Here is a 15,409-nt window from a genome sequence, read left to right as displayed (position 1 = left end):
AGAAAATTAGAGGCTGTGAGATGCGCACACGTTTTTTCTGTTACATTGTATTTATTTTTCAACTCCTCTGGATTCCACAGAATGCATCATCAGGAGGACTGCTGTTTTCCTGAAGCTTTGTCTAAGAAATTCAGTTTACCTAAAATCTCTTTAGACAGTTGTAAAGTCACAATTTCATGTAAAAGCACCATGCTGCATATTTTGGCAATTTCCTTTTGTCCAATATTGATAGTGAGGCCAGAAGAACAAATCAATACTTTATTTACAATGTACACTCAGAGTACATTAAAAAAAGGACAGATTGAACCAAAAGTATAATTCGCTGCATGTCCTTGTGCCATTTATGCTATAAATGCTTTAGGGTAGGGATTGTATCTTACTACTTCTAAAAACCATTTTCATGGGGCATTAAACTTGTTGGATGTCTCTTAGTGCTACTGTATGCAAATTAAAAAAAAGCTGGATTACTAAATTCAGGCTCACAAAAAAAGCTCAAACCAGTTCCACACTAAAAGTTCTTCAAGTTTGAGTTTGTTGGTTTTTTGTTGTTGGGTTTTTTTTTGTGTGTGTGTGTGTGTTTTTTTTTTTTTTTTAAGAAGTAACTTCTGTTTATCTACAGGGAATAGCTCAAGCCCAACAGCAAAACTCACCCAGAAAAATGATGATAAGCTATCACATTTTTATATGAGAGGGAATGGATTTTTCAATCACTAACCTATAGGAAGGGTGAAATATCGTGTTGGATTTCAACAGTTTGGAAGTGTGAGTAGCATTTAAAATAACTTCACATCTATATTATATATATCACCTAATAATTATTAAACACCTTTTAATTCATGTATATACATTTGTTACTATTGTTTCCTAACAGTTTTTGCTATAAAATTTCCAAAATATGTAATAGCTAAATTTTTCCAAAAGCTTTATTTCTCTTAGCAAGTGAATACTGAATAATCTGTAAGATGTGACATACACCTAGTTATCTTTAGGTTGGTACTGTGAGCTTAATTCTTAAATAGTAATCAACACTGACTACAGAGAGTGCTAACATTGACTACTAAACCAAACAAAACAGGACCAGAATCTGATTTTGCAATTTCATCTAAGCCTATTTATTTAATTCAATACTTCTGATAGACTTTGCCCAGCATTTCCTTTTGCAGCTTGTTAGTCACTAACATATACATCTTGAAATTTTGCTTTAATTTAGCTTGCACGTCTACACAATATCACTTTTTTATGCTCTTAAAAGTGTGTTGATAGCGAAGCAAAAATTTAATAGTTGCCACTACTTTCAAATCCTGTGAGATTTTGTATCACAGAGTGTAAAGATTATGGTAACCATGAAACTAAGATTCCACCTCCTCACTGCATTTTAGGACATTTCTCAAGGGTCTTGCACACTTTGGTTTTTCTTCTTCCCCTTTTTTAGTTTTTTTTGACAGACTAGTTTCAAGCTCCATTTCCACTTCTCCATCTCTAGTTCTTCACTCCGTGCTCTCTTCCTCTGCCTTCTCTCTTCCTCCATATTTTAGTTTTTTGGGGGTGTTTGTGGATGTTTTTGGTTTTTTTGGCTTTTTTTTAACTCGCTTATCTTAAAGTTTTGGAAGAGGCTATATAAATGTCTGTGCCCAGAGCAGGGCTGCCCGGTGGGACACAGGATGAACACAGGATGGGAACGGGGATGGGAACAGGATGGGAATGGGATGGAAATGGGGATGGACACAGGGATGGGAATGGGCATGGACACGGGATGGACATGGGGATGGGAATGGGATGGGAATGGGGATGGACACAGGATGGACACGAGATGGACACGGGGATGGGAACTGGGATGGACACAGGATGGAGATGAGGATGGGAATGGGAATGGACACGGGATGGACACGGGGATGGGAACGGGATGGACACGGGGATGGGAACAGGATGGACATGGGGATGGGAACGGGATGGACACGGGGATAGAGATGAGGACAAGGAAGGGGGAAGCGATTTGGCCTGAGATGGAGATGGGGATGGGGGTGGTGAAGGGAACGCTGATAGGAGTGGGGCCGGTGATGGCAATGGGGACGGGGATGGGGATGCAGATGGGAATGGGGACAGGGATCAGAATGGGGACAGGGACAGAGATAGGGATGAGGACGGGCATGGGGATGGGCTTAGGGATGGTGATGGTGACAGTGATGGGGACAGGGATATGCAAGGGGATGGAGACGGAGACGGAGATGGTGACTGTGGTGGGGACAGGGATGTGGACGGGGATGGTGATGATGATGATGATGGTAGGGACAGGGATGTAGATGATGATGGTGACGGTGGGACGGTTTTGGGGACAGGGATGTGGATGGTGACGGTGCTGGGGACAGGGACGTGGATGACGGCAGGGACGGGGATGCGAACAGGGCTGTCTGGGCCGCCCTTGCCGCTGCCGCTCTCCCCCGCCGCCCCTCCCGCACCGGGCGGGGGGCGGGTAGCAGGGCAGGGCTGTGGAGCTGCTGGCCGAGCGGGTCGATGGGGCCGGCCCGCGGGCGGGGAGGGCGGGGCGGTCGCTCGCGGGCTCGGGGATGGATTGCGGGTGTCCGGCGCGGGCGGGCGGTGCCGCCGCCGGACGGAGCGCGGTGGGCGCCGGGCCCGGCGCGGCCTCAGGTACCGGGAGCGGGGCCGGGACGGGAACTGGGCCGGAACGAGCGGGTTCCGCTGCTGCCGGGGGTGCCGCGGCCGAGAGGCCCCTCAGGGCTGAGCGGGGCCGGGCCCGGGAGGAGACTTTGTCCCTTCGTGCGGGCGGGGGGCCGGGGGTGTGCGAGTGCCCCGCGTCCCGCCGGCCCTCGGCCTCGGCCGCCCGTGACAGCGCTGTGCGGAACGCGCTCTCCGCTCCCCGGCCCGGGGGAGCTGCCCTGGGCGGGCTGGGGGTGTGGAGGGTTCCGCTGTCCCCGGAGCGAGCCCGTACCCGCGGCAGGGCGGGCAGAGCCCCCGGGGCAGTGACCGTGGCCCTGGGCTCGGCACCGCCTCGGCCGCCGTGCCCCGCTCCGAGCGCTCGCTCCAGGAAAGGCTCCCAGGCGCTGGAGCGTGTCCGGGGAAGGGCAGCGGAGCGGCTGAGGGTGTGGAGCACAGCTCCTGTAAGCGGTGTCAGAGGGAGCTGGGGAGTTTAGCCCGGGGTAAAGGAGGCTTTGGGGAGACCTTGTGGCTCTGCACAGCTCCCTGACAGGAACCGGGCGGGGGTCGAGCTCCCAGGCAGCAGTGACGGGACAAGAGCACACGCCCGGTGTTAAACTGCGCCAGGGGAGGGTCAGGTTGGTCATTGGGAAGAATTTCTGTACGGAAGGTTGATTAAACAATGGAATGGGCTGCCCGGGGAGATGGTGGAGTTGCCATCCCTGGAGGTGTGTAAGGAAAGCCTTTGCCACGGTCTGGTTGGCAGGGTGGTGTTTGGTCATGGGTTGGATTCGATGATCTCAGAGCTCTTTTCCAACCGAATTAATTCAGTGATTCTGAGATGGCACCGCTGTCCTGCCTGGCTGGGGCTGTGAGGGGGCATGCTTCTCCTGCATGGGCTGCAGCTCCCTTTCCTTTTCCCCTACAATTTCCAGTGTTCTACTTGTGAGTTTCTGGTTGCTCTTCCTCCCCCGAGGTCCCCAGGCCTTGAGCCATATATCTTTCCTCTTAGGCATTCACTTTTCTCTGAGTGCATTAAGAAGACTTACTCATTTCCTTCTCTTTGTTCCGGCTGCTTTTCCCCAAAGATATCTGTGGGCAGGAAGGAGCCCCCTGTTCACTCCAAGTGCAGTGATTTCGTGGATTATTTCTTCCTTGCCTGGAAGGCTCGGCTTCCAGCTGCCAGGGTGTCTCTCTGCAAGCTGCCCTGCTGGTTCTTATCAGGAATCTGTGTCTGTATATCCTGTGACAAAGCACGATATGTTTAGTCCTTGCACTAGACCAGATTAGATCTGCAGCATGTGAAATGGATGTCATTTGTAATCCTTAGCTGATGTTAAATGTGGAGCTGCTGGTGGCTGGGATTGCTCTGTATGTGATGAAGCTTAGAGAGGCCTTGGCAGCTTGACATGGAGGTTTTTCTCCTAATGTTGCTGGACAAGAATAACAAGGAGATCAGTGTGTGTTCTGCTTGTCAGACTTCACTCTGCTGACCTGAAACTGGGGTGTTTCCAACTCATTCAGTCAAACTTGAAGGGTCACAGCCTTGCAGGGGGTGCTGCAGGAGTTACTGAGAGCTGAGTGCTTGGATAGGCAGGTAAGGACTCTGAGGTATAAAACAGATTAATATCCTGCACTACTAGTTCTGTATAGGAAAATTTGTTTGAAGCATTGTTTCATGAATTTTGACTAACTGCTGAAAGGAAGCTTTCATTTCATTCATGAAAAGCTTCAAACATTTTTGTTCTTTTTATTCCTCAAATAGCCATATCCAGCTGTGCCATGGCAGTTTGACAGCATGACTGTTACATACCAACAGATTCCTAAAACATACCTCTGATTAAGCTAAATTCTCTTATTTTAATAATAAAATTAATGTATTTTCTGTGCAGACTTTGGTCTTGAGTAACTTCCTATGCAGATGGGAGCAGTGATCTCTACTTGCAGAACTCAGTACTGGTATGGAAAACTTGGATGCTTTTTTAGATCTTTTGCTTTGCTGTATTTTAAGATCCTACAGGAAACTTTCTTTGAGTAAAAGTGACAGGGCTGCAGTGAATGTAATAGTCATGTTGCATAAGGCTCACTTTTCCATCTCTTCTGAATATTCTTGCCTTTGCTCTCACCTCATGGTACCCTTTGGAGGTTGAGTAGATGTCAGAATTATGTTAGATTAATGTTGCTTTAATGTAGGCTTACAGATTTTGACATATAAATGTAAATAATTTTACTTTCAGTTTTGGTGGTTTTTTTTGTTTTTTTTTTTTTTTTCTTGTTAAAGTGAAAGCAGTGTCTCTGTTTCTCTTATCTCAAGAACAATCCAATATGAAACAAGACATGATGACAGAACATGTTAAAAGGGGGAGGAGGTTGTATCCCAGAACTTGTATTGTTGGAGCAGCTGGTATAACTGGAAAAACTAAACCCATTTATTTTGCCTGCAAGCCTTATCTTGATATGTTGTCTTTCAAATTGTATATGAAATAATCTTGAGTAAATACAAGGAAGAATTTCCAGTTGACTTGCTTGCACCATGGCTTGTGACTGAGATGCTGTTCTATGTCTTTTGGCATTCTTGCTATGTTCTTTTTTTTTTCTATTTTTTGGTGGTAGAGGGGAGAGACAAGCTGTGTGTTTTCCTCCTGGAACAGCCAGAACAGCAGTACTTCTGTTTTGCAATGATTTGGCAATTCTTTGGCCTATAATGTTTTCTTCCCTTATTGTCAGTGCAGTAAAAGTTTGAGGATTTCATGTGATTTTCTCTTCTTGGGCGGAGCTTGTAATGTGGAAATCATCTGCACAAAGAAACATTTGATGCTGTCCCAATAAGCTTGCACATGAAGTATCAATGGTGCAGTTTTATTTCCTGCCCTCAGAAGCTGTTTGTTGCATGTTCAGGAGAGTTGCACAGGCTGCTGAGCCTCTTGGCTTCAGTGCAGTCAGCTCTGTGAACATGCACTGTAGACTACACAGTGAAACTGCTTTTTATATCATTTTGATATCATAAATTGAAGTGGTGGCTCTTCTTACATGATCTAAAATCAAAGCACAGTGTCATGACAAGAACATTTTTAATGTTTGTTTTTCAGAAGATCTTCATGTGACTGGCTGAAAAATGGTTCTGCAAGATGACAGCACCAACTCTAAGACTATTGGAATGGTAAATAAATTTTAAAAAGGAGACTTTACAAGGTCTCAGTGCTGTTTGCTGAAAATTGTAATGATATTAAGGAAAGTATTTTAAATGAATATTTCTTTAAATGTCAGATTAGAGCTGGTGTGTTTAAAGTTACACCATGTGGAAAGCATATTATTTCCTAATAATGGAAACAAAGGGCAAACATGCTTAAGTTTCTGCTCTATGAATAGAGTAGAAAATGATATTTATTTTTAAACCTTAATTTTATTGCAGTCTCTGTCTTCTGGTGGCTTACATTTATCATAACTTTTTGCACTTGATAAATTAAATGTTCTGTGAGGGTAAAGCCCTACAATAATAATGCCAAGGTTGTGGCTTCAGTCCCTGGGACATTCATTTAAGAGTTGGACTTTATGATCCTTGTGGGTCCCTTCCAACTCAAAATACTCTGTGATTTTGTGATTAATTGCCTTGCTGTGCAGGACCTACAGTGAGCATTGTCTTTGTGAAATAGAAGATGGATAATCACATACTTTTGTTTTAAAAAATGCATCTTCCAGTTTGTTGGGTCTTTTTAAGCAGTTGTGATCATTTGGTAAACTGTGGAAAAGGTTTGAACTTGCTGTGTGTAAATGTTGAGTTCAGTGGGGGCTTGTGGGGTCCCTGCTAATGAGTTACCTCTTAATCAAAAAGGTGAAAAGCACAAATTTAGCTGTTGCTCCCTTTACAAACTCTCAGCCATGCTTGACAGGTGATCAAAAGCTAATTTTGGGTAAGCATTTAATTCTGCCCTTCCTGCCACTTCTGTTGGGGACACTAATTTGAGACTCCTTAGCATAGTGTGAGACTCCTGTTGACCCTAAAACAGAGCTTAGCAACCTTTCACATTAATAATAATAGTAATAATAATAATAATAATAAAAATTCCAACACTTTCATGCAATTGAACTTATGGCTCTATTTTCTATAATGTTTCTTTTCCTATATAACAATGAATTTTATTGGATGTGCTTATAGGCTCTGAGTTTAAAAATGATAAATAAATTTTATGTAAGATGGTGTTTTGTTTTAGTACAATAATAATGCTGTGTCCATTTAAGGAAGGAAAGATACTGGGCTTTCACAAGACATAACATGGAGGTGCTTTATCTTTCTAGATTATTTTAAGGCAAACAAGCCTGTATGTTCTTCCATTACCTTCTTAGTTCTAATGTTTAAATTCTTTGCTTAGGAATGTGCACTGGACAAACAGTGCCCTTCTCTGCATAGCTTAGAAAATCAGAATTTAACATCATCAGGTTCTTGTTCCTGTGAACCTCCTATTGTCAATTAACAAGGAAGGGATTGTGTTCTTTGTAATATCAAAAGTAGGTAAGGATCCTGTTTTCTTGCAATTCAGGGCTGCCCTACTAACATTTTTTATATAGAGCTGTTCTTAAGGTTCTAGATCTGTATGTCCCCAACACTTAGGGCTTGAGCTGCAGAAGAACTTGTAGAACTTGAAATTTTAGACAGTATTTTGCAAAGATAAATGCTTAATAAACCTGTGCACATGATGTTTCACACTTTGCTTTTTTTGGGTTTTTTGTAGGAGACTCTCTTCACTTTGACATGAAGTGTGAAGTTTGTTAGTCACCACTTTTGTTTCTTTTTTACAGTTATTGTGGAAGGTAATGTGAGAAAAGTCTTGTTCTTGTGTGTTCCTTTCTATCAGAGCGTATTACCCTCACTGTACAGAAGCCAAACATAAAAGTGTGGAATTGAATTTCATAGCAAGTTAGTGAGTACTGTTAATAAGTGGGACAATGTGTCTGTCTAAAACTTTTCAAAACAGTAGTTTCAATCTGTCTTTGCATTTTTGCATTTTGTGTGATGTTTTACAGGGTTTTAATTCTGTCTAAAACTTATTATTTAGGTTTCAGTAGGCTTTTGAATTTCTGCTGAATTTTACAGGCATTTTAGTATTGCTGCTTGGTAACTTTTTTAGTCAACTCTTAGCTTGAAGGTGATGGTGCTGCACTTCATAGTCACCTTTTCTTGTGAAGCTTTTTGCCTTGTTAGGGAAGGATTGAGCAAAGGCTATATTAGGCACACAGAAATGTTAAACAGCTACTTGGTAGTCAGATGAGAAGTAATAGCTGCTCTTACTGCAACATAAAAAAAATTCCAACTTCCAAGGCATAATTATGGGCTCTTTATTTAGAATTTTAGCATCTACTTAGCAAAGTTACAGAAGAAAGGGTGTAAAATATGCATAGACTCTGAATAACTTCATGTGTAACCTCTTATCTAAGAAGTGCTGGATGTTCCATCATCCTTTACTTTGCTCCTGTTGAAGGATTTTAAAGGGATTTGTTCAAGCCTAAGGTAGACAAGCTGAGCACAAGATGAACCAGCTGCAGAATGTGAATGTTGTCTGTGCATGATCTCTGTTCACAGAGTGTGCTTTGAAGCAGCCTGTGGTGAGAGCAGCAGAGCTGTGGGTGTGAGGGAACATCTGATGTGGAGATGTCCAGTTGGTCACGCTGGGCCGTTCCCTCCCCAGCTGCCTCTCCCCTCCTGCCTGCAGCACAGGGCTCATGCAAGGCTGCAGTGCTTTCTGTTTCCAGGATCATTTCCCACCATCCATGAGTTGTGCTCTAGCCTGACAGGAATGAGATTTCTTCCTTCCAGCTTCTTTGAGCTCTTCTATTCTCAGTTTCCACATTAGCTGCATATTATGCAAACACACAAGCAATTTTTAGGTTATATATAACTTCATGTAATGGCTTGTAGGCTATTAGTCTAAAATGAATAAAGGCAAAGTTTGTAGAGTATAATATGTAGTGTTTGTTAAACCATTCCTAAAAACTGAAAAAACCTTTATAAGCTTTCAAGCTTGAAAACCTTTATGTTAGTTTCTTCAGGTTTAAGATAATACATTTATTTGCTCTCTCTTTGAGAACAAATAGTTTCTCCATTATTCTGTATCAAGTAGAAACTATAATTCCTTGCTGAGTCTTTCATAACTTTGCCTCTCTCTACTTACAGATTTCTGCTTTCTTTTGTCAGTCCCACCAGTTTATCAGAAAAGCAGAGTAATTATCCAGAACTGATGCCCACACATGGAATATATCGGCATAGATCTAGTGGTATAATTATACTTCAGGAACTCTGCCTGTTCATTTTCATTTTGAAAGAGACCCTTTGAGAAATGGAGGAAAAAAATGTCAAGATTTGAACATGGCAGAGACTGTATAGAATATGAGTCAGTGCAAAAAACTATGCTGTGATCTCCAATGTGCTTGTGCATATCTGGGCACTTAAATCCTGAATCTGAGGCTGTTCTGGAAAAAAATAATGTACCTTCCTCACTCACTGAGGACATTGTTGCACTGCCTCTTCCATAAATAATTTGTAAATAATGAAAAGAAAGCAAGTATTTGTATGTTGACACATGTGGAAGAAACAAAGCTCAGTTAAAATTTATCAAACCATATTAGCAAAGCAGCTGACCTCTCTTTTCTGTGAAAGTTTGAAGCTGCTCTCTAAAGATGACTTAGATTGCAGTTCCTTAAGCAGTTCTCTCAGAGATGGTGTTTGAGTTTATGGCATGCTGTGCCTTCTGTAGTTAATGAACTCTTAATAAATTGGTTCTTAAACTATATACATAAATAAGTGAATGTTAATGATAGAAATACCACATACATGTTTGGCTGATATTCATTAGAGAGTTTGTAAAGGACTCTAGTACAAAAATGAGTCATTGGTCTTTGTCAATTGTATTTGAAGCTTTTTAGTAATATAATTGAAAGTTTTCCTAAACTAGGCCTTTAATAAATTTAGGGCAGCTGTAAAGCTATGTCACAAATCTGAATTCCTTTGCAGCAGCATTAATGAATTTTTGATAGATTTTCACTAGGATTGGTTCATGCCTGTATTTCATAAATTACCAAATAGCTATATATTTTTGATGCAATTACATATGTAGTCTACTTTTTAAAGTTTACAATTAATTATTCTATTTTTTTCTTGAATTACCTCTTGTTGTAAGAGTTTATAATTTACTCAAATGTTTTCCTACGTCTTCTGAAATATTTGTTGAATGCCTCTAAGTTTAAACACGTTTCTGACATTTGTCACAACACATAAATCTAATTTATACTGTTTGCAAAACTTGTAGTGTAAATTGCAAATTATGTTTTACCTATTTTTTTTTTTACTTCATTCCTAAAGCAGTTGATAAATTTTTGCAAAGTTAAAATTTACTTTCTAATTGTCTCTAATATCTCTGAAAATTTCCTGCCGGATCTGTCGAAGATCTGCTTTTTAACAACACAGCTATATGTGTCCTTGCCTATCAGATCCTGTTTATATGTACGAAACAGTTGCCCCCAGTGTTTATTTTTTTTTTTTTGTGTGTCACTGTAACCTTCTGTGTGTTATTTCTGTCCCCTCTGCCCAGGTTCCAAATGGTGTGGGTTTTTATCATGAACCGGATGAGCTCCCAGAGCAGCTCATCTGCCCAGCGCAGGCGAATGGCTCTAGGAATTGTCATTCTCCTCCTGGTTGATGTCATCTGGGTGGCCTCTTCAGAACTCACTTCTGTGAGTACTGTTCCACACACTTTAAGGGGAAATTCATGAGAAAAATGCAGCAGAATCATAATTATCAAACTTGGTGTTTCACCAGCTTGAATCCACTAAAACTTACAGATAAGTTCAGCTCAGTGCCTGTTTCTTTTGAGACAGAAGGTGTTACTGGTGACTTTAAAATGAAACAGCATAAACTCATCACTGTGTAATCAGGGAGTTCATTTTGTTATTGCTATATTGATTAAAATAATGCCCATATAGTTCCCAGAAATTAGTAAATGAACTGTAACAACTGGCAGGTTGATTGATGTGCTGAATTGTAGTTCAGAACATCCAGAAATTCAGGATGAAAAGGCACAAGTCATGGAGTTAAGCCCTGTAATTTCATCTAGTTCATGTATTAACCATATTGTGGTTCATATATTAACCATGTTGTGGTATTTATTTCATGTTACATTTTAGGACTTAAACCAGAGCTTTAGCAATGGAAATTGAGTTCTTAATAAATTCCTAAGTTAATTTTTCTGAATTCTCATTAAGTTATATTTTATATCAGTTTTGAAACTAAGCATGTACAAATGTCTGTCCTTATCATTAATAAAATATTAATTTTTTATTAATGATAAGGATATTAATAAAAATTTTTTTGAATGAGCTGGTGGAGTCACTTTTGATACTGAAATGTTAATAGCCAAAGTAATCTTCTCTAATTTATGATTAATATATTATTGCTTATAAAAGTGGTCTTCAATTTAGAAAATATTTGTATGTAAATGTATTTTCAGTGCTATTTGAGTAGCATATAAATGTGTTGCTTGGTGAGATACAAGTAACAAGTAGTTTTCCTTCTGTGGAATTGTTTCTTACAAAAAGTCTCCTTTTTGTTGGCATTGGGTGTAGTTTGGGAGAGTGTTCCCCCAGAACAGGTAGGGCCACTTGATTCCTTTGGTTATCCATGCCAATACTCACAACTCTGGTGTTTTGGGAAGCAGGCTGTTCTGGACTGTATATTTACACTTGATCATTCATTTTGTGAACTCTTACCTAGTTGATAATTTTGGATACTGCAATTATTTTCTTTCCACAGTATGTTTTTACAAGGTACAACAAACCCTTCTTCAGTACATTTGCAAAAACATCCATGTTTGTTCTGTACCTCCTGGGATTTATTGTTTGGAAGCCATGGAGGCAACAGTGCACTCGTGGGTTTCGTGGAAGGCATGCAGCTTTTGTAAGTATTACAGCTCTGTAGATGTTGTGATATTTGTCTTAGCTTGTATAGAAAAAACCCCTTAAAATAGAGACTAGAGAAGAGAAAAGGTTACATATTTGAGGTATAAGCTGAATCATGCCACAGGAAGGCATGGCAGCCATAACAGTTGTCATGTGGAAGGGTGAGAGGCAAGAAAAAGCAATGTGAGATGTGTCAGGAGTTGTAAGAAATGCTCTGCTGGGCCAGGCCACTGGTCCCTGCAGCCTGGATTTGTATCCTGGGCAATTGCAGAGGATAATTCCTCTTAACAAGAGCTTATGGAACTCCCTGCTGGCTCTTGGTTCCCTTTGACTCCCCCAGCATCTGCAACCAATGGAATCAGAACTTCATAGCTGATTTTTAGCACTGACTCTTTTTGTCTCTGGCACAACTATGAACTGTTTGCTGACTGTTTTGAGGGGTTTAAAGTTACATTTAGTAAGAGTGGTTGAATTACATGTTTGTTGTTGTTGTTGTTAATATTATAGTTTTATGCATGAGTGACCTTCTGATGCTCATTCCAGAGTTAGGCATTGTTTGTGCTAGAACCTAAAATTGTGTTATATGACAGAAGTAGTGGGTTTTTTCCAAGAGATGCTGGGAAGAGCAGTTGTTCTGTTCCAGTGTTTCAAGATGCTGAACAGCAGCACTCAGGAAGCAGGAAGGCACTTGGCCTGATACTAATCTTACATAAAACCCAGAAAATGTGATCCAAGATCATGCTGTTAATCAACATGTCTTTATAGAAAATAGCTTGTGTGAAAGAAACTGAGTTAAGATTTTCTGGATCCATTAGCCTTCACTGATAGTGACAGTTGCAGGCATAACATTTAAAGTGTGATTTTTTTTTTTTTTAAGAAAAGACAAAGCACAAAGGACAACTGAAAAAATATTTTTAAAAAATTCTTGAGTTAAACACATGGAGCATTTAAAGTTGGCTGATATCTTGATACAATTTTTGCTAGATCAGCCTTTAATACCAAGTGTTTGTGTGTAATATGGCATGTGTTAGACTTGATGTTGTTCAGAATCTTCATAAGATAATTTGGGAATAAACAGAACTTAGTTTCTTTGCTGATAGTAATGAAATACAAACTGGAAAGCAATGACTAAGAGTGCCCAGTGTGTCACATGTTGTGTGTGGCACTCATGACACTGGAATCCCATTATTTTTCCTTTTCAAAAGAGCAGTGCAGACAGGACTGTAATGTGTTATTAGAAAATCTATTCCCCTTCAAGGGGTGTAGTTAAATATTCAACTCTGTAATTATTTCAAGTGCCTTTAAAGTGTCTTCTGTTTATTAGTATGGACAACACATCCATTTATATGTTTTTATTTCAATGATTGCTTGGAGAAACACTCACACCTTACTTTTAAGTTCTCTTCCACATTAAAAGCTTTGTTTAATAATTTTGCCACCATCATGGTAGAACAGAAAGCTGCAGGTCAGGGAATATGGGTTTGGTGCAGAAAGGAGGAGGGAAAGGAACTTGGCCTCTATAAAATGAAGAAAGAATCATCTTGTTGTTAATAGATGCACAATCATTTAGTGGGCATTGTGTCCCTAAGACTGAATTTTGCAGTATTTCTGTATCTAAGAGCCTCATCCTGCATTCATACCTGGGTAGTTGAATTCACTGGGGTTCAAGAGATACAAGGAAGTACTGAAATTATTACTGAACTTGTAAGCCCTCTTGGTATTGGGGAGGAGGGCTGAGAGGAGAGAGGGAACTGTGGCAGAATGATGGAAAAAGTCATAAAAAACCTTACTCTTCAAAAGTTTTAGTTACTAATGACTTTGCCTTGGTAGCTTATTGCATGAAGATTTCTGTAATTAGTTTGCAGATGCTGAAGGTTATTTTGCTGCTTGTACAACAGATACCACTGTGAACAGTTCTCTGGTAAGTGCCTTAATTTATGAAGGTGAATGCTTTACAATAACATGGCACAGCTATCTTGACTTACTGTTTATAAAATATGGCAGTTTTAGCTGTAATAGGTTTTGTCAAAGGGGATTGGGAACTTATATGCTTATATGTTACTAATAAGTGCTGCAAATAATGGTATTGCTTACTATAAGAAATATGGGTTCTCAGCTCAATAAAGCACTTAATTGAATGCTTCTGTAGTAGTTTGTCAAAGAAATATTATCTTCTACAGAAAAACCTTTACAGATTCAGCTCAGTACCATCTCTGTAATGAGGTGGAGGAAGCAATGGAGTATTGCAAATTACTGTATGGATATTTTATACAGAATTGCTTGAAGAGACATTTTTTTCAGATGTGTTCTTAATTTAATTTTTTGGGGATTTTAAACCTTATCTCTGTTTAAGAATAAAATCTTTGCCTTCTCAATTCATTAAAATCATGTGGCTCTAGAAAATTGGGCAATTTTGCATTAATTTAAACATCCACCAAAATTTTTATTCTAAGCAAGCCTAATGAAAATCCAACTATCAGATCTTTTTAATGACTTTACTTTTACAGTTTATCAGTTTAATCTAAACAAGTAGCTTAAAACTTGTCTTGTAAGCAAAAGTTTTAATAGCTTGAAATATTTCTAAGTGCCTTATGTATTGTAAATATTTCCCAAAGTTTTTTCATGTTTAGGGTACAAAATTAAGGGTCTTTAGGGTCATAGGAAGAAAATAAGTACTTGAGTTTTTCTACATACAATCTGTATTTCATGTTTCTAGTTTATAATTTGGACAGAAGCTATAGCTAATGAAATATCTGTAATATTGATGACTTATTTTGTAATTTTAATCAGTAGGCTGGCCATAAGTTTTGTGTTCCTGAGGATACACACAAAAGAGCACAGTTCTCTTTTAGTACTGTGTTTTTCCAATGTGTGTAACATACAGTTTATTGTATACATGAATTTTGACAAGTCTGTCCACTGTGTGCAAACCTGTTTTAAGTTTGATTCTCCTGCTATTAACTTAAGTTTTACTTTATTTAGTTTTCTAATTTGCTAAATAAATTCTGGTAATAATTGAAATATCCTGCTTAACTGTATTTTTACTTGTACTGATTCATTGCAGAGTGAACCTTTATATGTTCCTGTAAAGTTTCATGATTTGCCAACTGAAAAAAATGGCAGTAATAGTAGTGATGCAGAGAAAAGTGAGTAAATACTTTGTTAGTTCTTTGGTGAAGGAGTGACTTTTCTCTTTGTTTAGTATAACTGCTCTCATGTTGCAGGATGTGCTTTCCCTTCCTCCCCTCCTTTTTTTTTTTCCCCTTTTTTCCCCTTTCTGCAATCTCCTATTGCATGAATTGCAGTCTCATATATTTACTTTCAGGTAGAGAAAACATAGGCCTGTCGTTCAGTTTACCTTTCTTGGTCACTACAGATGCAGCCTATGTTTATCTCAAGGGACCAACTGAGTTCAGTACTTGTGATTCTTTCCTTCTGGGCTTGTAAGACCAGCAGCAGTGAGTCAGCCTCTGGAAAAACAAGCTATTGTCCTTTTTAGAGCAGGAGCAAAGCAGTCAAAGTAAGAATTTTAACAGTCTATGTGCATTCTGGTTTTATTTAAGCCTCACTATCTTGTGGTAGTACCTGAAACAGGCCCAACTGTCCCAGACACTTGTGGGAAGGTTGGCTTCAGAGCATCCAGTCAGCCAGTCCTCAGCAAAAGAGTTCCTGCTTATCAAAGGGAAGCTCTCTTAATTTCTCCATGGCACACTTTGGTAGGCTCTGCTTCCTGTGGCAACATGCGCCGATCACTTCTGAGTTGTTCCAGCTGCAGCTTTCCCTTTACTTTTTTAAGGAAATTAGGGTTATT

General features: G+C 39.9%; 1 protein-coding gene across 4 annotated transcripts in view; it reads left to right on the top strand.

Moving 5' to 3' along the window:
• Nucleotides 1–2,496: 2,496 nt before the first annotated feature.
• Nucleotides 2,497–15,409, top strand: part of SLC35F5 (solute carrier family 35 member F5) — a 30,213-nt gene continuing 17,300 nt past the window's right edge. Inside the window, exons 1-8 of one of the 4 annotated variants that reach the window (XM_074547938.1) lie at nt 2,503–2,646; nt 4,545–4,611; nt 5,742–5,812; nt 7,383–7,461; nt 10,236–10,377; nt 11,453–11,596; nt 13,457–13,519; nt 14,663–14,744. In XM_074547938.1, the coding sequence (XP_074404039.1) occupies nt 10,243–10,377; nt 11,453–11,596; nt 13,457–13,519; nt 14,663–14,744 (424 nt within the window). In that variant the 5' untranslated portion in view covers nt 2,503–2,646; nt 4,545–4,611; nt 5,742–5,812; nt 7,383–7,461; nt 10,236–10,242. The other 3 variants (XM_074547940.1, XM_074547939.1, XM_026793967.2) reach the window with 3 other exon arrangements.

This window comes from Zonotrichia albicollis, chromosome 10, assembly GCF_047830755.1.
Source record: "Zonotrichia albicollis isolate bZonAlb1 chromosome 10, bZonAlb1.hap1, whole genome shotgun sequence".
Lineage (NCBI taxonomy): Eukaryota > Metazoa > Chordata > Aves > Passeriformes > Passerellidae > Zonotrichia > Zonotrichia albicollis.
The sequence above is the reverse complement of the archived record's forward strand: the minus strand, read 5'-3'. Positions and strand labels throughout refer to the sequence as shown.